The sequence below is a fragment of the Falco punctatus genome, assembly GCF_963210335.1.
Source record: "Falco punctatus genome assembly, chromosome: 11".
In the NCBI taxonomy this organism is placed as follows: Eukaryota; Metazoa; Chordata; class Aves; order Falconiformes; family Falconidae; genus Falco; species Falco punctatus.
Window position 1 is genome coordinate 2,323,135 of NC_137591.1, and position 24,914 is coordinate 2,348,048.

General features: G+C 56.5%; 1 protein-coding gene across 1 annotated transcript in view; it reads right to left on the reverse strand.

Moving 5' to 3' along the window:
* Positions 1 to 18,556, reverse strand: part of SGIP1 (SH3GL interacting endocytic adaptor 1) — a 67,711-nt gene extending 49,155 nt beyond the window's left edge. The window contains exons 1-2 of the mRNA XM_080406707.1: positions 13,669 to 18,556; positions 11,178 to 11,222 (exon numbers count right to left, since the gene is read on the reverse strand). Coding sequence (XP_080262833.1) covers positions 11,178 to 11,222; positions 13,669 to 13,795 — 172 coding nt within the window. The 5' untranslated portion in view covers positions 13,796 to 18,556. The remainder of the gene's footprint in view (positions 1 to 11,177; positions 11,223 to 13,668) is intronic.
* Between the last annotated feature and the right edge of the window lie 6,358 nt (positions 18,557 to 24,914).

Below are 24,914 nucleotides of genomic sequence, written 5' to 3' on the forward strand. Positions count from 1 at the left end.
GCAGGGGCTCCTGGTACCCCAGTATGGCAGGGTTCCTATCGGTGGGACTGGGACGAAACCAGCCCCCTCCGCTCTGGGAAGGGGTCACCCCCGGACCCTGGGAGGTGAGCCCAAGGGACAGCTGTGCTTCCCAGCCGGGACAAAAATCCCCAGCGTGACAGATACTGACCTGCGCACAAGCCTTGGGTTCAACTGGGACGGTTTGCCTAGAACCGGAGGGGTTCGATTATCGTTCTGACTGGTATTTGGTGCTCCCCAGGGTAAGGGCGAGACTCGGAACCCTCCCCGCACAAGCAAAGCCTACATGTTAACCCGTCAGGAAATCTATTTTTCTGAAAATTTGCTGGGAACCCCCTGCAGAAAGGCCGGAGGAGTCACCTGCAGGAGCTTACTTGCCTTGCTACCTCCAAACATGCCAGGAGCCATCAACACAGAGAGCCGATCCCCCGAAGGCACGCGGTGCTCTGTGCACACCAGCTCTGCCCCGCCACCGCGCGATCTCACCGCACTTAATATTTCATCTCGGTGAACCGGTAACTTCCAGTGCAAACCGTCACCAAACCACTACATTTAGCTTTGCCATGGGGCAGGGGGTAACAAAGCCACGGTCGATAACGAGCTAGCCAGGCATTAAAGGTCCTTACGTTACCCAACTGGGCTCCCAAAGTACAGAAAAAAAAATCATTATCTGGTTAGCAAAGTCCCACAGACACTTATCAAACTTCCACATGCTTGCAACAGCTTCTCCCTGTTAGAAGATTTTAAAAAACGAGGAAAAAAGGATGGTGGCCTCAGTACCACTCCTATCACTGTCTGCCAGAGCATGACAGTGTCAGTGCCTTGCCTGTGCCTTTTGGGAAAGGAGACGCTGGAAAACAAAAGCGAGGAACAACAGTTGTGGGCTTGGCTTGGGTTTGGTTTTTGGGTGTTTTTTTGTTGTTTGTTTTGATTTTTAAATAAAGATAAATGCTGAGAGGTTTGTTCCTCATCAGAAATGACAGTTGGAAGCCACTGAAGGACTAACAGTGTTTGAGAGCCTGGAACAAGATCGCAATTAAGTCTCAATAAAATAAACTGTCACAAGTTGCTGCTCTGGGATCATTTTCTCCTACATAAGAGCAGTGGCTCCTGGCTCGGGGTCCCAGGCTGTGGAGCCAGGTGCGCACAGCTGATCTCAGATGTGGTACACGCCACCTTTCACCGGGGGCCAGCGATGATGCTCTCGGTCTCCACAGAGGAGATCAGTCCTGTGCTAACAGCAAGCCCCACCACAAGCAGGGACCTGACACCGCGGAGCAGAGAGATGGCATCACACCTGGGCTTGGTCCTGCTCGGCTTCTGCACCTGACCCCAGCACCCAGTGGCCCCCAGACCAGTACACAGCACACGGGGAGCGATGTGGGCAGCTGAATGACTGCGGGAGGGGGAGGCGGGCACCTCCAGGAGCTGCGGCTGCCGGGCACAGCACCAGAACCCAGGGGAATGGCTGTGCTGGGGTCCGAGCACCTACTCCAGGAACGGAAACATGGTGGTGAAGGGATCTCCACCCCAGCAGACAGTGGGAAGACAAGATCTCATGGCTGATCCAGAAACACAGTCACGTTTTCAACCAGGAGGGTAATTAAGCAACTCTTTAACTGGTTGCAGCGAACTCCACCTAAGGAGTTTTTGAATTAACGTGCAACACCTCTCTAAAAAACCCACATCTTATTCCAGCTTCCAGATGTGAAGAAGCAATTAGGGAAAGTCCTGTGGCCACCCCTGGGTTGGTGGTTGCTGACACCCACATCCTGCTCACCCCGGAGCAGCGAGTATCCATCCCCACACACCTAGAGGGGTTTGGGCCCCCAGGACCTCCACATCTTCCCCCTTCCTTTTGGTCTGCACCTTCTTCCCTTTGCAAGGCACCCCAGTACCCACGGCAGCACTGGGAGCCAGGGGTTCAAAGGGCTGGGGAGCGGTGCAGCCCTGACCCCAGCCCTGGCTTCGCCTGCTCTCAGCGTGGCAAGGGGGCTCATGCCGGATTATTTAAACACCACTGGAGAGAAAACCTGTGCCTGGGCGTTACTGGCCCCCATGCTCCGCAGGCACAGCTCAGCCCAAACAACTTCTGTGCCTGCAGCACAGGGACAAGACTCCAGCCGCCACCCGCAGCCCCAGCATTCGGGAACACACCCTGAGCCAAGGAGATACAGTTCTGTTCCACAGAAACACAGGCCTGGGCTCTCCCCACAGCAAGACCCAGTGCAAAAATGGGCATCGCTGCAGCTGGGTGCGGGTGGAACCTCAGCATACAGATGTGAGCGGACCCGTGCCCAACCCCCTCCCTGCGGGGCTGCCCAGCTCAGAGCCTTGCCCAACTCCAAAGCAGAGCCTGGAGCAGGCCAGCAGCTGGAGGTGTCCTTAAAATAAAGGGCAGCATCAGCAGGATGCATCACAACACACAGGACATCAATGAATTTTTCTTCTGCAAAGGAGGCGAGCACATAAGCACTATTTAACATCAGAAGGATGCAAATCGCTACTTATAGGTTACTCACCAGCCTCAGTAAAGCACCTGCAGGGATCGCTCCTCGCCTGGCTTTCCACAGAGATTAGATTTTTTTTTAATATCAGCTTTCAGAGACCCTGGGTGTGTGGCAACCAGGGGACATGGGACACAAACATCTCCACCAATGTTGCCAGTAAGTTACATCTGGGTACATTTGTGGCTTTCATTCACAGCTGGTACACACGCAAAAATGCCAGATGCATTTCTAAAGGTTGCTGTGCTATTTCAGAAGTTGTCCAGGACAGGCTCTCCCTCCCAAATGACACTCAAGATTTTTATTTTTAGGGGGTTTTAGGTTTTTGGTGTATCAGGGAAGTGTTGCCAAGCAGCTGCCAGAGGGCACTGGGCTGGGCTGCAGGGCAGCTCCCTGCACACAGCACATCCAGGGGAAACTCACCCACGTTATCCCCCCTGTGATGGTGTTCCCTCCAACCCCTGCACACATACAGGAAAAAAAAAAAAAAATCCCACTGCAAACCTCTCCTTTTCCTTGGAAGGCTTTGCCATTATGTCTGCTCCATGGCTGGAGCCACGGCCATCCCACAGCCCTGTCTCAAAGGGCATCTCCCCCAACCCCATTGCCTGCACACACCACAGGCTCCCAGCAACTACTTTGACAATTTCCTACGAAAAGCACACCAAGTGGGCAGTCGTGCTGTTTATGCAGAATGTAAGGACTTAATAAAACCCACCAAAATCCTTGCCTGGGCACAATGCTAAGAAACCACCTTCCACACAGCCCGTGACTTCTCCATGCTGGCCACCCCGCTGCAGCGGACATCTGTGTGACCCTCCACGAACACCCACTCCCCGTTTCCCAGGTGGAGAAGAGGACACCCAGGCTGGGTTTGCCACCTGCGTGAGGGCAGGAGTTGCTTCCCCGGGAACAAGGTACAACACTGGGCAAGCTGCCAGGAAAAAGCATCACTTGCTCTTGAATTTGGTCATCCAAAAAAAAAAAATAAAAAATTGCAATATTCACATTTGCATATGATAAAGCTTTACACCCAAAATAAAGCATGACCAGACACTTTTTTCCAGTTCCTCTCTCCATCTTGTTCCTCCCACGGTCTGCTGTCAAACCAATACCTCGATTTTAAAGCAGTGATTAACTGTGACAATAAGTGTAACTAAAAATAAGGGCAGGAGACCTGACCCAAAGAAACGCTTCATTTCCAGGCACGTTTAACACAAACCGACGGAGCTTCTTCTGCCCATCTGTTACTCCACAGAGGAGCTGTGCGGCGTGAAGGGGCTTGAGGTCCCCAGGTGAAATGAGCCAGGTAAACAAGCAGCATAAATGACCTTATTATTAACTTAGACAGCATAAATGACATTATTATTACTGACCTATACAGGTTTCTTTTGCATCTTCTGCACTAAACGCAAAAACCAGGCCAAATCCCTGCAAAACTAATAAACCATATTAAAAATTAAGTCTGACATTTGGAAGGGCTTTTTAAGAGGAACCTAAAAGCACCCTAGATGAGCTCATCAGGCACATGCAGCAACACCACCAGCTCCAAGCAAACCCCACCAGTGAAGAGGTGGCTACAGGACAGCTTCCAGCAGCACTGCACTTATTAATTTATCTGCTGACAGCAAAATACTTGGGGAAGATTATTTTTAATCATGCTGCTCCCAGCAATAATGAATAATAATAATAAAAAAGTGCCTCTCCAGAAGAACGGAGAGCTGGCTTTGCATCCATCCACTGACCACCCCAAGCCTGGTCCCGGCAAAGGGGGGGTCAGTTCTTCAGGGAAGATTTTGATACAGTTATTTGGTTGTGGGGGTTTTGTTTTGTGTGGGTTTTGGGGTTGGGTTTATTTTTTGGTTGGTTGGTTGGTTGTTTTTTTGGTTTGGTTTTTTTTAGAACAGTCTCATAATACCCAAGTTTATTTTTATTTTCAGCTGATGTAAAAGCTTCTTGTTAAAAAAAAAAAAAACCTCATCCAGGCTGATGTTTTAGTCATGAGCTTGTTCTTGAAGCTGATGCTGCCTGTAACAGGAGCTGGGCAGGGGATACAGCCCGTCTCACCTGCACCCACGGGCGATAGGCACGATGCTCGGCGGCATTTTAAGAGAAGCACAAACCAACCAAACGTCCACTCACACACATATTTAAAAACCTGACACCCATTTATTATTAATTGGCTCTAATAACAAGGTGCATCTTTAATGATTTCTATAGATCCACCTCTAGAAAACCAATATATTTGTGGGGCCGTATGAAATCCTGTCGGCACCCGGGCACAGCTGCAGCTGGGTGGTGAGGGCAGGCTCTGCCTGCAGCATCACCAGGCTCAACCCATCCCAAACATCCCTGCAAGATTATTTCCACACATCCTACACACGATGACATTAATCTCAAGTTGATGTTTCAAATTCCTTGCAACACGTAGGTGGAGAATTTCAAGAGATTATTCCCCCCCGCCCTCAATAACTCTCTCTCTCAAAACCCCCCCACCTAATCACCACACAAAAGCGTCATAATTTAAATTCAAAGACAGATGTGCCAAAGACAGGGGTGCTCTTCCAAGGCTGGGATGGGTAAGGAACAGCCTCCAGATAATACGGGATGCAAAGTATGATTCCTCCAGTCTTGGTACCTCACTTTTTCAAACCATTGTCAGCACTGACCCAGTGCAAGTAAGGGCCTGGTAGAGGCTTTCCCCTTCCCACCTCTGCAGCGAAGCCCACCGGAGTGCAGGGGAGGAGGGGGGTGTTGTAGGACAGGGCAGGAGCTCCTTGCTCCCCAGCCGTGAAATCCCAGCTGGTGGCTCCCAGGAAAGCACTCGCCTCCTGGGCAGCCGTGCTGGCACCAGTGACTGCCTGGGCACCAGCTAGAAAATCAAAACCACCAAAACCTAAACTGAAAATTCAAACGAAGCATTCTCCGAGGCTGCAAGTGCAAAAAAAACAGTAGCTATAACCACCACAAGCCTTACTCCTCTCTCATTCACGCAAATAAAGCAAAATAAAACCAACCAACACTTCAAATGCCCCCAGAAACATCAGCCTGCAACTGAACTGCTACGAAAAGCAAATAGCTGAGGCTACTGAATGGCTGGCAAGGCAAACAGGGCTGCACTGTGCGCTGCTGCACTGCGCGCGAACCACCCGCCCACGAACCAGCACGTGCCGTGGCAGCCAGGTGTTTGCTTTTTCCCTACTGAACCTGTAGAACTCACATATATTGCCTTAAAGTTTAAGAAAGCAGCTATATTGAGGCAGCAGGGAAGAGGGGAACGGTACCACAGGGAGCTTTGCTCGCAGCCCAGGCAGGGAGACAGCCAGCATCGCACCCCAGTGACTTCAAAGGCAGGTGGATCTGTAGCTGAAGTCTTAACTACAGCAAGTTTTGGGCATCCAAAGAGTTTACGGTCACTGGTTTGGGGAGGTCTGCTTTCCCCTACTTTCCACTTTTCCCTCTGTGTTGCCCCTCTCAGATCCCGGCTGTGGGTTAGGATCCCTGGCACGAGAACTGGGTAAATCGCATCAATACCACCCACAGCTCCACAGCCTCAGCACCAGCTTTTAGGGAGGGTATTTCCACACCCAGCCATGGTTTTCCACCTTTAACTGCTTAAGACCTGTGACAGATGCTCAAGAAGCACAGATGCCTGATTTAACCTGTAATCTTTTCCTGAAGTGTCTGTACAATGTGAATAAGGTCAATGAATCACACAGAAAGCTTCTGCCTCAGCAGAGAAGCCCAAATTGCTGCGCTTGGGCGCCAGTTCGCAGCACCCATGGGCACGTGTTAAACTGGGGCTCCCTCCATGGAGACATTTTGCAGACACACACCACACATGGTTGCTGAATTTTGCTATATTTTCTGTCCTTTCCACCCCAAAACCAAACCCTGTTTGGGTTTTGCTCCAGCCACTACATCCCACGGATCACTTTGGTTTTGCTGCCTCGCCTGTATTTTGTTTAACCTCCCCCCGCCGCCTCAGCCAGCACGCGTTTCCACCAGATGGGTTTTAACCGGCAAGCACCACCAGCCCCAATCCAAAGCATTTCCCAGATTCCCGGGGTTTGGGGGGGGGCCTTTCTCCTTGGTGGTTGTTGGTCTTGAGCTAGAGCCGCTTATCCCTCCTCTTCCTTAGCGCAGGGAGACGCTGCCCGTGGGCTAGAGCTAAAGAAACCCAGGCCAGCTCAGTGGGAAGAGTTGGAGCGCCCGTAAAAAGGGATTAGTCGACTTTTCCACCCCCTGCCATAGGCTGGAGGTTGCTGCTGCAGCCTGTTCAGCTGAACAAATTCAATCCATGTGGACAGGGACATTCTTCAGGTGCAGCTTCACTGGCCCAGCTCCAGCCTGGGGTGCACAGTGCTGAAGCACCCCACTGTCCCCCCCAGGCGGCTCTGGGCTGGGCACACTGACCACATCCCCGCCTTCGAACGCACAAACCGAAGAGCTAAAGAGCTCCGTGCTGCTTCTCTTGCAAATGCTTTGCTTCCCAAGTCCCCATTTTCACGTGCATCATCCTCAGTAGCTCAGCACCTCAGCCTTCCCATGCAGGGCAGGACCAGCCCACCCCCTCCACCCACCCCCCCAAAAAAAAAGGCTTTACGCATGTCTCCTAATTGGAGAAGCGGCAAAATATCCCCAGCCCTGTGGCCACCCTGGGCTATGAGGGGAGCTGAGCTGCTGGCTCAGGCACAGCATCACTCCTGTGCTATGCAGGGCAGACAGAAGGGTCAATCAATCTTTTCTTGTATTCATGAAAAAAATTGGTTTCCTCCCCAGTGCCAGGTCTGCCAGGCAGCAGGTCTGAAAATAATCCCCCTTGCATCCCAGAGGACGCAGCTGGAGGTGCTCCTGTAAGCCAAAGCCCTGAGCCTCTTTGCAAGACAGAGTTCAGTGCTGGGTTCCAGCTCAAAAAACGGATCCTAATTTAGTGTTACAGCCCTCATGTATTTTCTGGGATGGTTTTGCCATCCGTGCCTGAATTTATGTTAATCACCTCAAACCTGCTGTTGGCTTTCTGAAATAAAACACAATTGTTTCTACCAGGTCATTCCCTTGCCAAGTCACACAGCCAGCACTAAGCCCATTGAAATACACCATTTACTGAAACCCAACTGAATTAATTGAAACAGAGACCACCTAAAATATAACAAAGCCAATTTTCTTGCCTAATCAAGGAAAAGGCTTTTTATGTGCCATTAGCTGCCTCTGGCCCTAGTACCACCTGCTCAGCACGATGAAAACATCAGGCCTGGAGACAACCATCGCTAAAAGATGATGCAAGAAAGTTTCTGCCATTTTGGATGTGACCAGTCATCTCTGGAAGCTCCCAGAATGACCAAGGTCCCCAGAAACAAGGATAAAATAGCCTGGGGAGGAGAGTCACAGAGAAATTTCCACTCTGAGAAAGCTTCTCCCCATCAAATGTCTGGTTTGGGCTCTGAAGAAATGCAGGTACCACCTCCTGCAGGAGAAACGACCTTCTCCAATGTAACCATGGCTGCTCCCATCAGCCGCAGGGCTGCCCCACCTTCCCGAACATGGCAAGGCTGCTGGCTTGAGTGATGTGCTGCAGCAGTGATTTCAAAACTTAATTAAGCCACATAAAATACCATCAGTACATTGGAGATGCAACAGATGGATTAAAAACAGAGATAAACTTGGATCTTGTGCACGGACGTTTACCTTCACGATGCATCCAGAGCATTTCAGAGCACTGATGAGTTATTCTGCAGCCAAAGGGAACATCTAAACACCCTGACACTGATGGCCCCGTGGGCAGAGACCCTGCCGCGCGTGGTGGCACCTCTCCAGCAGCTCCCTGGAGCACAGACCCAGTGCCGACACACCACAGTTTTGCTGCAGGTTGTTTTTGCCAACTCAAAGGTGGGGGAAGGAGTGGGGTGTTATTCCCCATCCCCAACACCTACTTCCCACCCGCTAGAGCCAGGCCAAGCACAGCAAACCCATCCCCACCATGGGTGGCAACGGCAGCGCTGGGCAAGCGGCACCACGCAGGGCACTGTCCACTTGTGGTGGTTGGAACACCCCGTGGCACAAGTTCACTTCTCCTCCCAGCAAGGACTGCTTCTTGAGACAGCATCCACGCTTTCATTTTTTTAGACATCATTGTGATTTTTCACTGTGTGCTTAAAAACACGCGTTTTTCTCCCCATCCACCGGGAGAATGAGAAAATATTCCATACAGGATGCAGAACAAACTAGTACAACTCACACAACCTGCATCATTGCCAAGGAGCCAAATTCTCTTGTTTCCAAAGAAGAGAATCCAAAACCATCAGCTGGACCCGGTCCACCCCACCAGCCATGGGTGATGCTGGGTGGCCCCATGTTCTGCGCCCCAGGGGTGCTGGGGCTGCCCTAGGGCACTGGCATGTGCCAGGTGGGCACAGCCCAGCTCCAGCCCCAGCTTCCAGCACAGCATCCAACAGTTTGGTGAGACAAGTGATTTAAATAACTCTAATAATAAAAACCCTTTAACATGGTGACTGCAGGGAACTGTAGGGATTTTATGAACATTTAAAAAGTTTCAGATCTAATTAAGCTAAACATTCAAAAGCATTATTGTATTAAAACAAAGCATCCCTGCAAGGTGTCAGTGTTTCAGTAGGATATTGGTCACAAAAGTTTCACTCTTCCACAAATAAAGCCAGTTTCTGACTTTTTAAAAATTGATCAAAAGCAGTAATTAATTCTTCTAATTTTCTCACTTCCGTTTTAACACGCATTAGCTAGCTGGGGATCAACGTGCGAGGCATTTCAATAAGTCACAGAAAACAGGGAAACTTTTTATGGCTAGTATTTCAAAAAAAATTTTTTTTGTTGTTTTACACGCAAGACCAGTTCATGAAAGGTGATTCCACCTCTGCCACCCTCCGGTGTGGGGCAGGACCCCTGGCCAGCACCCCCCTGCCCTGTCCGCAGCAGCACACCACGGGCAGTTAACTAGCAAGGCAAAAATCCTCAAGGAAAACAAACAAATCCCAAACAAAAATCCCCATCAAACCAACCAACCAAGAAAACCAACCACAAACCAACCAACCAAAAAAAAAACCAAAACCCTCCAGCCACCTTCCCCCCCGCCCCCCCAGCCTCAAAAGTAGCTAAATAAACCAAGAATGACAGCAGGCCAACACCAATCTATCTACATTAATTCCTCCATCAGGCACTTCTGGAAGAAGCTGTGGTTAATGAGACCCTCCCCGAAACGCCCTGTTCTTGCACCGGCTGTGTGCCGGCTGCCCAGCGCGTCACGTATGCCAGCGCGGTGCCACGGGGTCCATGTCATGGTCTAAAATTCACTGGGATGAATTTTATCAGTATCAGAGAAGACATCGAAGGCATTTTCTCATATCACAGGACAATAACGCTCATTTTCTTAACACCAAGGAATAATAAAAAAAAAAATAGCAAGAAGCAATTCCGGCACGCTCACAGCCGGCTGTCGCAGCAACCGGATTTCCAAGGTGAGGCAAGTGCCGTAAGTCAATCCAAGAAGCCGGGGTGCCATGCAGCCCGGGGCCCCCCTAGGTTAGCGTGGCGCCACGGGGTGCAGGGGCACGCCAGGAGGCACCCATTTTCTGCCTGTCATCTTGGGAAGGCCGGGTGGCCGCCGGGCTGGCATGCTGGCAGCGCTGCCAGCACAGCGCCGGATGCGGCTTCACACAGCCCTTGCCGAGATGGGCCCTCCTGCCTCGGCCAACGGGCCGTGAAAAAAAAAAAAAATTGATCTTGCTGGCCCTGAAGCATCTATTCTGCTAGAAAATTTAAAAATTAAGGTCTTGCTTTCCCTGCACCTTCCTCCAGAAGGCATTAAAAAAAAAAAGAAAAAAAAAGGCACTTTACATATGGCTGAGACAAACGACATCGGTTAAAATTTCTTTAATGCCCAGGGGCTTTTCCCACGCACAATCAGACACAGTCTCACAACGCTCCCGAAGGATCTCATGCCTGAAGCCCGTATTTCATTCTCATTTCCTTTTTTATTCCAATAAGCCTGAATACAACATCCCCCCCTTTCCCCACAGCCTGCACCTTCGCACCGGGGACACTACATGGCAAAAATTATTTTCAGTTCAAATATCCTTGTTTCCTCCTAAAAAGCTGCTCGGCCACACTGTGAAACCACTGAATCCCATCCATCACCCACAGGCTTTACAGCCCCCGGTCTGTGCACACAGATAACTCTTAAATCCATCCTCCAGGCATCACGTCGGGCTGGGGGAGCGCCTTTCCGAGCGGAGGGTAAGATAATGCCTGAAGGACCCAAGCGCCGCGCAGCCTAGCCCAGCCGGGCTCCCTGCGCCTGCCCCGGTAGCTGGCGGAACCGGTGGCTCTGCCAGCGGCACGGGCGCCCGCACAGCCCCAACTGCCTGCACAGGGCTGGGGATGGAATTGCAAATAATCTGATGAGCTTGATATTATATCACCATCCACCAGCTTGCCAGCAGTGGGCAGGGTGCTTCAGTTTGATTGGGATTAGGGGGAGGGGAGGATTTTATTTTTTATTATTATTATTTTATTTTTTAAAAAAGGAAAAAGGATTCCCACACACAGGTTCAGTGATTCTTCCACCATTGCTTTTAAAACTCTAGCGATCCCAAAAGACATGCTCAGATCATCACCTACCTTCCATCATGGTGGCAGAATTGCATTCCTCAATTTCCAAGGAGCCTGAAAAAACACAGGAGAATACGATCCCAGTTACCAGATACTTAACGTAAGCCCTTCAATCAAATGCCTCCGATCCCCGGCTCGTTTAGCTGCCAGAATAACAAGGAGGGGGAAAAAAAAAAAAAAAAAAAAAAGTGCCGAGGCTAAGGGCAGGCCATGGATGCTGCTGTGCCTGTATCACCTCCAGGATCACCGGAGGATGCTGAGAGAAAGGGAGGACGAGCCGAGCTCGGCTCCGGCGCAGCCAGTCCCTCCCGCCCCACACCTCCTCACATGCGCGCTCGGTCCCGACACACCCCCCCGGGAACACACCAACCTATTTCCCATTTTATCCCCCCCCCCTCCCCACTTTCACCAAAAAGCATAACCCTTCTTCGTACCTCGTGACGCACTTCCCCTCCCTCTAATCCTATTGCAGCGGCTGGGGGAGCCAGATTAATGACCAGGCGCTGTCAGATTAGGAGCGTGCGAGGGGACCGGCTGGGAACGGGGGGAGAAAAAATAAATGCAGCGGGGTGGGCGGCGGGCGCGAGCTCCGGCACGCTGGGCGAGCAGCAGGCTGCGACTGGGGCGCGCATCCGCGGGTGCCGGGGCCTCCTCGCCTCTCCCGCAGCCATTCGAGAGAGAAATCCATCAGGCTGACGTCACATCACCAGCAATTAGCCCCGAAAGGATGATGCGGGAGAAATTTCTCCCCGACTGCCTTCCGAGAGCGCCTGGGAATTAATTCCACATGAAGAACAGCCGAAGCATCGCCGGAGCGGGGAACAAAAGAGGCTGGGGAGAGAGTGGGGGGGCTGCAAGAGCCACCCTCAGCCTCCACCTGGGACACCCCCACCCCCCCACCCCCCCATCCAAGGACCCCTGCATCTACCATCACCATGGCCAGCAGCAGCTGGTACTACTGTTGCTCTACAAGATGCCACCTGAGCCTGTCCCAGCAAAGTGCCACATCCCCCCTTTTCTCTCTGCCAGCCCCCGCAGCACAGAGCCTTGCCACGCACCAGCCAGCCCCCCCGATGGATGTGCAAACCTCACCAGCTTGAGCTCACCATTTCTCAGAGCTGCTACGAGGGCAGAGGGAGCGTGGCTGGGGGGCACTGGCAATGCCAGCGCTGGAGTAACCCAGGATGCTGCTAGGATCACCCCATAAATACACAAGATACAAAACTGGTTCTGGCAAAACCAGCTTTAAACCACCTCCCAAAGTCTGGTTATATGATTTTCTTTTGCTGGCAGGGAAGATGCATTCAAGCCCCTTACACACATAGTGAAGTAGCCCCCGCGCACAGCTGCGAGCAGGGATGCGCTCACCCGAAACAGCATCCATTGCTGCGCGGGACAGCAGGGACAGCCCCAGCCCGGGGCGAGGGGACCCAGGCATGTGGGACCATCCCTGCGGCCACCACCGCAGCTCAGCACCCAGCAAGGACAGGGATTACGGCCACCAGCACCACCCTGCATGCACAGAGGAGCTGCCTCCCCACCTCCGCTCTGGTGGGGCACAACCAGCCTGCCCTGGCACCTCGTATGTGTGGCAGGGGCTTAACTTCTACCTCTCACCCTGCGTCACCATCTTTAAGACCATCTCAGTCACCAGGTACATTTCTCAAGACTTCACCTTGCTCACAAGCAGGGAGAGCAATACCTGCATTGTTTTTCCCATTAAAAAAATTATATATATCCCATTTTCCCCCGTTAAAAAAAATAATATATATATCCCATTTCCCCTCCGTTAAAAAATCCAAAAGCCAAGCACCTCCAAGAATTTAGATGCACCAATGGGGAAATGAGCTCCAACACCACAACCAAGTCTCCGGCACCAAGTGTCCCCAGGACCAAAGTGTCCCCAACTACAGCCCCCACCCATCCCAGCCGGCCAGAACCCCACCGCCCGCCCGGGATTATTTAGCAGATGGCTGGTTTAATCCCTGCAAGGAGCCCCTACGACCTGCCTCAGCTGCCAGCACTTTCAGCACAGGCAGCGGGCTTGCGGGGAAGGGTGCCCAGTGCCTGCTGGAAATCCGTCTGTAATCCCAGGGCGAGCGCAACATGCCAAACACTGCGCCGCTCTGCCCCAAGCCGCACCGAGGACCCAGGCTGGCACACATGGCAGGATGCCCAGGTGATGCGCACACACCTGCTGTGCCCAAATCCCTCTGGGACACACCGGAATAACACTTCTGCTCTGAAATCCAGACAGCAGGACACGGCGCCACCGGAGCCAGGCGGCTCAGCTTCCAGCCGGGAAAGAGCTGGCAACCCACCTCCCGCTGCTCCTCGGCGGGGCTTGCAGGCCTTGAACCAGCGAGAAAAGCTGTAGTCTCCCCTGCGAACCCCCTCCCCAAGCTGGGTGAAGGGCAAATAAATTATTTTCACCAAATTCCCCCGAGTTCCAGCAGGCTCCACGTGGTGCTGGCACGCACCGCACGCGCGGGAAACTCACGGGTTGGGGCTAAGCATGGCGCAGCTCCAGCCTCGCTTGGCTCTGCGGGGCGTCTCGGCCTTATGAAATAATCCCTGCCATGTGGCAAGACCGAAACTCGTCTTCCTGAGGGCAAAATGAACCCCATGCCAACACCACCACAGGGCTGCTCCCAGGGCTGGGAGGCACAGGGAGAGCCGGCTCACTGCTAGAGCACAGCCGTCTCCCTGGCGAGGGCAGCGTGCCAATGAGCCCTTCTCGTTTCAAGGTAAAATTCCTATTTATGGATTCCCAAACAATTTCCAACCACTTTAGTGGACACATGGACATTTCTCAGCAAAAGTGCTGGAAATCTCAGGCAGCTCCTGAAGGATATGCGTTTAGGCAGCTGCAGGCAAACATCAACAGACAAAATAAAAAAAAAATAATAAAAAAAAGGCAGAAAATTAATCACCAGAGTGCATTACTCATATCTGAGCAGAGTCATGCTTTAGGTACATGTGACAGGCACCGCAGGAGCGGAGGAGCCCAGCTCGTCCCCTGGCTGGCCGGGGACACAGTGCCCCAGGGCGGGTGCAGAGCGCGGGGCGCAGCATGGATGTGGATGAGGATTTGCTAAATAAAACTCCAATCCGCCAGCCTCGTCCCGCGCGGGAGCTGGCCCTGGCAAATCCCCCGGCATTAACGGGCAGCCGGTGGATTGTTTACATCTCTGCGTTCGTGGCTCCGCAACCCTTTCGCTAAACCAAAATTAAACCTTTACTGAAAATAAGTTTGTCCTTTATCTGCTCCTGGTGGAAATGCCATGGGTGACACCAGACTCCCTGGCAGTCTCACCACCGATGGCTCCTGGCGCTGCACAGCGCTGGGGAATTCTCCCCCATCCCCTGCAGAACAGACTTTCCAAAGTTCAACCGTTTGCCTCTTCCCTTACAAAACTCACATCTTCCCTGCAGGGTGCCGGAGGTTGGTGTGCGTTTGCTGGAGGTTAGAAGTCCTGGGATGCAAGAGCGTCACAACAAACGTGGACGTGCATGCGTTGCTCTAGGACAGCTAAAGACAAACCCAAACCCTTGCAGAGGCTGCCGCTCGGACTCTGATAAAGTGCCATATTGACAAGATTCCTTGTTCAAAAGGCTTCTCCCTACCAGGGAAGGGGGCTGGGAGATGCAGGGTCCCACCAGGACCACCATGCCCAAGCCTCCAGTGAGCTCAGGTGGGCGCAGAGGCAGATCAGCCAGATCCGGAGCACCAAATGCCCCTGCATGGTCCTAGAAACGTGGCCACCTGCAAAGCTGTGCCAGAAGAGGCTGCACCCAGGATTCTACCGCGCCCCACCACCCTGCATCATGTTGTGTGTGGCCAGAGCATTGCACGTGCATCTGCAGTCCCCCGGCAGGACCAGGGCTGGGCCAGCACCGGGAACCCATGGGAACCGGCCCTGCCAGCCCCCGGGCGGTCCCCATCCCTCCCTGCCCCCCTCGGCGAGCTCACTGCCACCATCCCAGCCGGGAGCACCGGGGACCGAAGGCTGGCAGGGCTGCGGGGAGGAGAGGAGCAGCACCCACCCACATCCCCCAGGCACCGGCCCCCTTCGGGATGCAGCTGCTCCTCACTCCACAATAAAGCCCGTTACCTTCTGCTCTATTAGGTTTTTGCTCTATTCATCCCCTGTTTTCCCCACACACAAGGAGACGCCGAGCCCCTTCCATCTCGGCGTGCTGCTCCGAGGAGAGGGACAAGGGACACAGGAGCGAACCCTCACCCATGGGACACATGCCTGGAGAGCGCAGAGAGCCGCACGGGGTCCCCCACAGCGCTGGGGAAAACGAGCTTATCGTGTGTTTAAAGGGAGACTCGGCGTGCCAGGCTGTCCTCGGGGTACAGGGGGGAGCAAGGCTTCCATGGAAGCTCACCGGTGAGCAGCAGCGCAGGCTGCGCCCATGCCCCCCCGCCTGCCGCTTGTCCCCACTGGCACACAGGGAAACGGCCCTGGGGGACACATGACCACAGCCAGCCCTCAAGAAGCACCCTGCAAAATGCCCCACGCCCTGCTAAGCACCCCCCAAAGCACCCAGTCCAGGCTGAGCACCACCACAGCAGCATCCCACTGAACCTCGAACCAACCCCAGTGAAGCAACCCCCCCCAGCCACAGCCACGGCACAAGTCACAGCAGGGCTGGAAACAGGGAGGTGCTCCCTGAAACCAAACGTGGCAACTTGGGGGACCAACCACCTCCATCACCAGGCACGAGCAGGGCATGGGGGGCAGCACCCCCCCAACCCCAGCCAGCAGCCCTGCTCAGTGCCCCCCAAAACTCACACCGTGCCGAGCAGGGTGCCCCAGTGGCACAGGGGTGCTGGCAGAGCTGAGGCGCAGCAGGCACACTCCCAGAGCGATTTGACACTGCCAGAGCCAGCTCTGCCTTGTTTAATAACTGTCATGTAAGCAGAGGTAATTAGGCTATGCCCTGGGGTGTAAGAGCGGGCCGGGAACCCCCCCCCCCACTGGGGCTCAGCCCCCATTGCTGCCCCTCACACCGCCCTCGGAGATGCCCATGCACCAGCACCAGCCACCAAAACCCACCTCTGCCAAGGCAGGAGAGCCACCTGCCCACCTTCCTCTGCTTCCTCTTCCTCCCAGCAACCCTGCCCCCACCCCCAGCCCTGCTAATCAAGGGCTTATCAGGCTAATCAGCTGCCCCAGCACCTCAGCACCACACCCGGCAGGGATGAGGCACAGCTGGGGGCTGCCCTGGGGATGCTCCAGCCACCTGCCCAGGCGGGGTGGGGACAGGGCCTGGGTGCCCCCCCACCCCCACTGCCCTGTCCAGAAAAGAGACGGCCGAGGGAATATTGTTAATGCTGCCTTTTTTTTTTTGCAAGGAAGAAGGAATTCAACGGCACTGAAAAAGCCTCGTGCGCCCCACAGGTGTGGGGTTTGGCAGCCAGCAGCCCCACTTCACCACACACCTGCTCCCAAATATTATCAAACCCAATATTAAAGTCCTAAACTATTAATTCCTAATAATTATTAAATATTTGATCACTGAAGGCACCAGTGCCAAGCACATTTTCAGGCTGGGAACGGCCTCCCCACGTGCCCCCCAGACTGGGTGGGGGGTCAGCGCTGCACCCTGGCACCTGGCTCCTGGCTGGTGGGGGCACCCCACCGCCCCACATTGCAGCCAGTGGGCATAGGGAAGGGGGAGCCCCCAAAATAGCATTTCACTCAGTTCTGCCCAAAGAAACACTCATGGCATTTGAAGTGCTGCACCCCAAGGGTGCAAGGTGGGGCCCAGCAGCGCACAGGGGGGTGAAGGGAGTGTCAGCTTTTGAATATAAAATAAATTCTATAGGAGCAGTGTCAGCTGTGGGTATTTCAAAAGTATCTCGTGTTTGGATACTGTTCCCTCATTAGACGTGAGAACAAATAAAAGCAGGCTCCCAGCTCCTGCGCCGTTCCCCTCTTCCCTGTAGTTTAAGCATGAGCTTAATTAGAGTGTCAATTAGCAAGGGGAAAAAATATCAAAGCACAAGGCCGGGATTACCTGTCATCTGCAGCAAAGCAAAATAAAAGCGAGCTGAAGCCACACTGCCTAGCACCTGCTTTCTGCTCCAGTGCCAGCTCGGGGGGCTTCTCCCCGCTGTGCTGGGGGCAGTGGGTGACAGCCCTGGGTGCCCCCCACCCGCCTGCCCATGCCGCTGCCTGCGGTGGGAAGCCCCAGTGGAAGATAAACTGGGAATTTTTGTGCTGGTCCAAATCCAACAATATTTCAAACACGTTTTTTCCCTCTAGGCACGATGGCTTATTAACTTCAAATCGTTTTAAAAAAAACCCAACTGCCTTGACCATGCAGGAGCAGACTTGCACCGCCTGGGAGCAACGAGGCTCCGCTGGCTCCTCGGGGGCAAAGCAGCCCAACCCATGGGGTCCGGCTAAGCCCCATGCGGGTGGGTGCAACTCGGCCAGTGGTGCTGCTGCCCAGGCACCCTCGGGGGGCACATCCTGCTCCCCAGCAGCGCAACTGGGCACCACTCCCCACACTGCTGCTGACAGCTGCCTGCCTCAGGCTGATTTTTTTTTTTTTTTTTTTTTTTTGGTGGGGTGGAAGGTTTCAACCCAAATGGCTCAGCTGAATAAGCTGGAAAAAAATTGTTATTTATGGAAGTGGGGCCATGGCTGAGCGATGGTCAGACAGGTCGGCCTGTATCACACCAGCTGTGCTTGCACATCAGCACAGTGAACACGGAACTGTGAGCCCCTGTGGGGCAAGAGTGAGAGATGCTGGAGCATGTTGGAGCAGGGAGAGGGCAGGGGATGGTGCTGGGAAACATCTGTGCAATGTGGCAGAAAAGGCAGAGGGTCCTCAAAGGTGAGAACCCCAGAGCAGGCCCAGAACAGCTGCCTCCAGCTGTGTGGGGTTCCAGCTGTGTGGTTCCAGCTGTGCTCAAGCATCAGCTGTGCTCAGGCTCCAGATGTGCAAGGATCCAGGTGCACGGAGGCCCCAGCCATGCACCCTTCCAGATGTGTACAGCCCCAGCTGTGCATCTATCCAGCTGTGTACGGCCTTGGCTGTGTGGGACTGCAGCTGGACTTGTCTTTAGCTGTTTGGGGCTCTGCCATGAACCACTCCAGCTGCCTGAGTGTCCAGCTGTGCATGGCTCCAGCTGTGCCGGACCCCACCTGTGTGTGTCCCTGCAGCGCATGTCCCTGCCATGTGTCCGAGCTGTGACCCCCACAGTGGACATCCCTGCTGTGCACACGCCGGCTGTGCAGTGGCCTGCCCTGCGCGCTGTGCTGTGCAGTGGCCTGGGACCTCGGCAGATGGAGCTGTGCAGCTGTGCAGGCAGCCGTGCACGGGCAGGATGGTGCTGTGCAGCTGTGCAGGCAGCCGTGCGTGGGCAGGATGGTGCTGTGCAGCTGTGCAGGCAGCCGTGCACAGGCAGGATGGTGCTGTGCAGCTGTGCGGGCAGCCGTGCACAGGCAGGATGGTGCTGTGCAGCTGTGTGGGCAGCCGTGCGTGGGCAGGATGGTGCTGTGCAGCTGTGCAGGCAGCCGTGCACGGGCAGGATGGTGCTGTGCAGCTGTGCGGGCAGCTGTGCGTGGGCAGGATGGTGCTGTGCAGCTGTGCAGGCAGCCGTGCGTGGGCAGGATGGTGCTGTGCGGCTGTGCGGGCAGCCGTGCGTGGGCAGGATGGTGCTGTGCAGCTGTGCGGGCAGCCGTGCGTGGGCAGGATGGTGCTGTGCAGCTGTGCGGGCAGCCGTGCACGGGCAGGATGCTGCTGTGCGGCTGTGCAGGCAGCCGTGCACGGGCAGGATGGTGCTGTGCAGCTGTGCAGGCAGCCGTGCGTGGGCAGGATGGTGCTGTGCAGCTGTGCGGGCAGCCGTGCGTGGGCAGGATGGTGCTGTGCGGCTGTGCGGGCAGCCGTGCACGGGCAGGATGGTGCTGTGCAGCTGTGCAGGCAGCCGTGCGTGGGCAGGATGGTGCTGTGCAGCTGTGCAGGCAGCCGTGCACAGGCAGGATGGTGCTGTGCAGCTGTGCGGGCAGCCGTGCACAGGCAGGATGGTGCTGTGCAGCTGTGTGGGCAGCCGTGCGTGGGCAGGATGGTGCTGTGCAGCTGTGCGGGCAGCCGTGCACGGGCAGGATGGTGCTGTGCAGCTGTGCGGGCAGCTGTGCGTGGGCAGGATGGTGCTGTGCAGCTGTGCAGGCAGCCGTGCGTGGGCAGGATGGTGCTGTGCGGCTGTGCGGGCAGCCGTGCGTGGGCAGGATGGTGCTGTGCAGCTGTGCGGGCAGCCGTGCGTGGGCAGGATGGTGCTGTGCAGCTGTGCGGGCAGCCGTGCACGGGCAGGATGCTGCTGTGCGGCTGTGCAGGCAGCCGTGCACGGGCAGGATGGTGCTGTGCAGCTGTGCAGGCAGCCGTGCACGGGCAGGATGGTGCTGTGCAGCTGTGCGGGCAGCCGTGCGTGGGCAGGATGGTGCTGTGCGGCTGTGCGGGCAGCCGTGCACGGGCAGGATGGTGCTGTGCAGCTGTGCGGGCAGCCGTGCACAGGCAGGATGGTGCTGTGCAGCTGTGTGGGCAGCCGTGCGTGGCCAGGATGGTGCTGTGCAGCTGTGCAGGCAGCCGTGCACGGGCAGGATGGTGCTGTGCAGCTGTGTGGGCAGCCGTGCGTGGGCAGGATGGTGCTGTGCGGCTGTGTGGGCAGCCGTGCGTGGGCAGGATGGTGCTGTGCGGCTGTGTGGGCAGCCGTGCGTGGGCAGGATGGTGCTGTGCAGCTGTGCAGGCAGCCGTGCGTGGGCAGGATGGTGCTGTGCGGCTGTGCGGGCAGCCGTGCGTGGGCAGGATGGTGCTGTGCAGCTGTGCAGGCAGCCGTGCACAGGCAGGATGGTGCTGTGCAGCTGTGCGGGCAGCCGTGCACAGGCAGGATGGTGCTGTGCAGCTGTGTGGGCAGCCGTGCGTGGGCAGGATGGTGCTGTGCAGCTGTGCGGGCAGCCGTGCACGGGCAGGATGGTGCTGTGCAGCTGTGCGGGCAGCTGTGCGTGGGCAGGATGGTGCTGTGCAGCTGTGCAGGCAGCCGTGCGTGGGCAGGATGGTGCTGTGCGGCTGTGCGGGCAGCCGTGCGTGGGCAGGATGGTGCTGTGCAGCTGTGCGGGCAGCCGTGCGTGGGCAGGATGGTGCTGTGCAGCTGTGCGGGCAGCCGTGCACGGGCAGGATGCTGCTGTGCGGCTGTGCAGGCAGCCGTGCACGGGCAGGATGGTGCTGTGCAGCTGTGCAGGCAGCCGTGCACGGGCAGGATGGTGCTGTGCAGCTGTGCGGGCAGCCGTGCGTGGGCAGGATGGTGCTGTGCGGCTGTGCGGGCAGCCGTGCACGGGCAGGATGGTGCTGTGCAGCTGTGCGGGCAGCCGTGCACAGGCAGGATGGTGCTGTGCAGCTGTGTGGGCAGCCGTGCGTGGCCAGGATGGTGCTGTGCAGCTGTGCAGGCAGCCGTGCACGGGCAGGATGGTGCTGTGCAGCTGTGCGGGCAGCTGTGCGTGGGCAGGATGGTGCTGTGCAGCTGTGCAGGCAGCCGTGCACGGGCAGGATGGTGCTGTGCAGCTGTGCGGGCAGCCGTGCACAGGCAGGATGGTGCTGTGCAGCTGTGCGGGCAGCCGTGCACGGGCAGGATGGTGCTGTGCGGCTGTGCAGGCAGCCGTGCGTGGGCAGGATGGTGCTGTGCAGCTGTGCGGGCAGCCGTGCGTGGGCAGGATGGTGCTGTGCAGCTGTGCAGGCAGCCGTGCGTGGGCAGGATGGTGCTGTGCAGCTGTGCGGGCAGCCGTGCGTGGGCAGGATGGTGCTGTGCAGCTGTGTGGGCAGCCGTGCGTGGGCAGGATGGTGCTGTGCGGCTGTGTGGGCAGCCGTGCGTGGGCAGGATGGTGCTGTGCGGCTGTGCGGGCAGCCGTGCACGGGCAGGATGGTGCTGTGCGGCTGTGCGGGCAGCCGTGCGTGGGCAGGATGGTGCTGTGCGGCTGTGCGGGCAGCCGTGCGTGGGCAGGATGGTGCTGTGCAGCTGTGCGGGCAGCCGTGCGTGGGCAGGATGGTGCTGTGCGGCTGTGCGGGCAGCCGTGCGTGGGCAGGATGGTGCTGTGCAGCTGTGCGGGCAGCCGTGCACGGGCAGGATGGTGCTGTGCGGCTGTGTGGGCAGCCGTGCGTGGGCAGGATGGTGCTGTGCGGCTGTGCGGGCAGCCGTGCGTGGGCAGGATGGTGCTGTGCGGCTGTGCGGGCAGCCGTGCACAGGCAGGATGGTGCTGTGCAGCTGTGCGGGCAGCCGTGCGTGGGCAGGATGGTGCTGTGCGGCTGTGCGGGCAGCCGTGCGTGGGCAGGATGGTGCTGTGCGGCAGTGGGCTCCCTGGGGATGGCTCCCTGGCCCTGCCGGTGTCCCGGGCTGAGACCCGCCTGCAGCGTGGTGGTGGCCCCCTGCTCAGTCCAGCTGGTGCGCCCCGGAAAGCGGCTGGCTCGGTGCACCTGAGCTGCATCACGCTGCACCCTCCGTGCCGTGCTGCACCCCGACCCACGGCAGGACGCTCCCCAGAGCGCGGTGTGATGCCTGGCCAGAGCAGGGCCCATCCCAAGCAGCGCAGCGGGAAGGTGTCAAAGGTAAAAATAAAACTATTTCATGTAACTGAAATCCTCTGCTTGGGCCCATCCCAAGCTGCTTCAAATACCAGCAACAGGGGTGGGGGGGACCCGTGGGATCTGGGGACTCCATGTGGGACCCACAGCAGGACCTACTGCCAGCAGTGACCCCCTCCTGTGGGTATGTCTGTTCTGCAATATGTATTATTATTATTATATTTTATTTTTATTGCAGCAGTCTTCTCTCTGCAATGAGGAGCTTGCCGTGGGGGTGAGGACGTCCCTGGGCCTGTCCCGCTGTCCCCCATGGGTCAGCCTTTCACCAGCACTCCTGCAGCCCCCCAACACGGTGACAATCTGCAGCCGGACCAGCTGCCGTGAGCAAAGGCAGCGTAACGGCGCTGTCAGCACAAGCTGTGTCCAGCTCCACAGTGTGTTGGCAACCCCGTAACACAAACCCGTCCCAGGAGAGCCTGTCCTGCCCCCACAACAGGGGTGCCTCCCTCAGCCCCATGGTCAGAGCTTTGCAGTCCCCAACCTCCTGCAGCACTGCAATAGCAGCATCACAGCATGGTGGGGTGGGAAGGCAGCTCTGCAGACCACCCAGCCCCCCACCGCGGCTGGCGCAGGGGCTCACCGAGCAGCCGCACAGAGCCACGTCCCGGCGGGTTTGAGTGTCTCCAGGGATGAAACCCCCCAGGTCCCCTGGGCAGCCCGGCCCGGGGCTCTGCCACCCTCCCCGTGAAGAAGTTCTTCCTCATATTCAGGTGGGACTTCTCGTGTTGCGGTTCGTGCCCGTTGCCCCTTGTCCCATCACTGGGCACCACTGGAAAGAGCCAGTCCCATCCCCCTGATGCTCTCCTTTAAGATATTTGCATGCATTGGTAAGATCTCCTCTCCATCTTCTCAGCAGACAGACAGAAGCGGTGATGGCATCTGACCAGGGTGGCAGAAATAGCCTCAATAGACCAGAAACTTGTGCAGCAGGAACAAGGGCTGGGAGCCCTCGGGGACGGGGAGCCCTTGGGGACAGGCTCCTTGTGTCACCCTAAGAGGGATGTTCGAGAGAGCTAAAACATCTAAAGCATCTTAAATTGCATCAGCTGGGCCACAACCTGCCCTGTCCTTCCTGGACAGCCCAGGGATCCCAGTGGTGTCCCCACCACCAGGCCAGTTCACCCACCTCCCCTTCGCAAGGGGCCACTGGTGCAGTGAGCCCTCGGGCTTCGTTCCAGCACCACAGACTCGATAAAATCTGTGCTTTGTGGGCCAGCCCTCAGCTCCTTCCTGTTTTTTATGACAAAACTGTCAGCACTTCAGTTTTTCATTTCTTTTTTTTCATCTCTAGGACTTTTAGGGGAACTCTAAGCCAGTGGCACCTAAATCTCCTCAGCCAGCAAACCACTTCCAGCACCTTGCAAATCCTTATGGCTGGTTTGCAACTTGGAAAATGCTCCGTGCTGCTGGCTGGCGCACAGAGGGACACAGCGCGGTGGCCCACAGGGTGCTCAGGGGCATGGGGCACCCCCATGAGAACGTGGCGCAAACCTCGGGGGGGGCTGCAAGGCCAGCAGAGCATTCAGCATCCAGGCGCCCAGCCCCCGTTACAATAAGCACCGTCCTGAAGGGGGTTTTGCTACGTATGCAAACCAGAGGGGTCGGCGGTGGCACCAGCCATCCTGGTGCTTGGCATCTGGTGGCCCCAGCGCAGGAACCTGTATCCCTGTCCCCATCCAGGCCTGCAGTGGGGGGCACGGGACACCCACAGACGCTGGCCTGATGGCTTGGCAGAAAGCTGCCACTGAGTGTCATTACTCAGATGAGAAATCTGCGTCCTCAAAGTGTTTCTTCAGAAGAAACCCAAGATTCCTTCAGTGCTTTTCCCTGGCAGGGAGCTCTGCGCGTGGCTCAGGGCCGCAGCACCGGCTTGCAGCCGCTGGCGTGCCGGGGGGAACGCACGTGTTCATCCCTGACTCCTATGGACCAGGGGGGAAAAAGAACAAGGAAACCCAGCCCTCACACCCAGGAGAGCAGACGGTGCCTGCGCACCATGGGAAAAAGCAACAGGGTGGGTTTATTATTCGATTTATTTGCATCATGGTTTCTATTAACAATGCCGACCTCTGGGTCAGAAGTTTCCTGGCAGCAGCAGGGGCTCTGCGGGACCCTTGTCCCTGTGCCCCAGGTGTGGCTCGTCCCCAGGACTGATGCCCGGGGGAAGGTTTACGGCTGGTGGAAATCCCCGCTGCAACCCCAGCTCCCTGGCCTCAGGGGGAAACTGTGTCCTGGAGGATGGCTGCCACTCGGCCGCTGCTGAAGACGGGGCTGCTGGCACCAGCCATCATTACCACTGGTGGCAAGGAGGGGACAGTGTGTGCATCCTCCTCTCACAGCCCCAAGGCTGGAGGTCCCAAGCCCATCCGGCTGGGCTGGGGTCCTGCACCATGGACCCCGCACACATCCCAGCCCCTCCTGGCCCAGCCCCAGTGGGTGTTGCACACCCCAGCGCACACCTGGGCTGCGCAGGCCGGTTGCATTCCCTGGTTGCAAGCTGCAGTTCCATGCACAGCTGGTTGCACAGCTGGTCGCGTGCCCCAGTTGCAGACCTGGGAGCCACCCCCTCTCCGGAAAGACACATTTCTGCACCCTGTCTTCCTGCAGGTTGTTTCTCATCCTGCTTCCCCCAGATATCTGAGCAGCAAATACACCCCTCAAATGTATTCCCAGCTCCCAGGACCTGCTGGGGGGTCACTGGAGGCAGCACAGCTACACCCGCAGCGGGAACACTGGGGAGGGGGAGCAGGCACCCATCAGCACCGTCCATCCGCTAATGAGGAGGAAGCACCGCATTGCTGCCGCCACACGGACGGACGTGCTTTGGATGCTGAAGGAAACCACGCGAACCCCACAGGGTGCTCGGGGCCGGTGGCAGTTTTGGATGGGAGGCCAGGAAAGCAGAGCCAAGAGGTGTCCTCATCCCCCGAGGAGAGGAGGAAAAACGGCGCCAGCAAGCCGCCCTGCACCTGAACTGGGATTTCCCACCCCAAAATGGAAGGGAAACAAAAAGGATTTGGGTTATCTGGCAACACAGCTGCCATGGGAGCATTCTCTCTGCTGCTGCTGAGAAGTGAAAGGCGGCTGTTATTTCAGCGC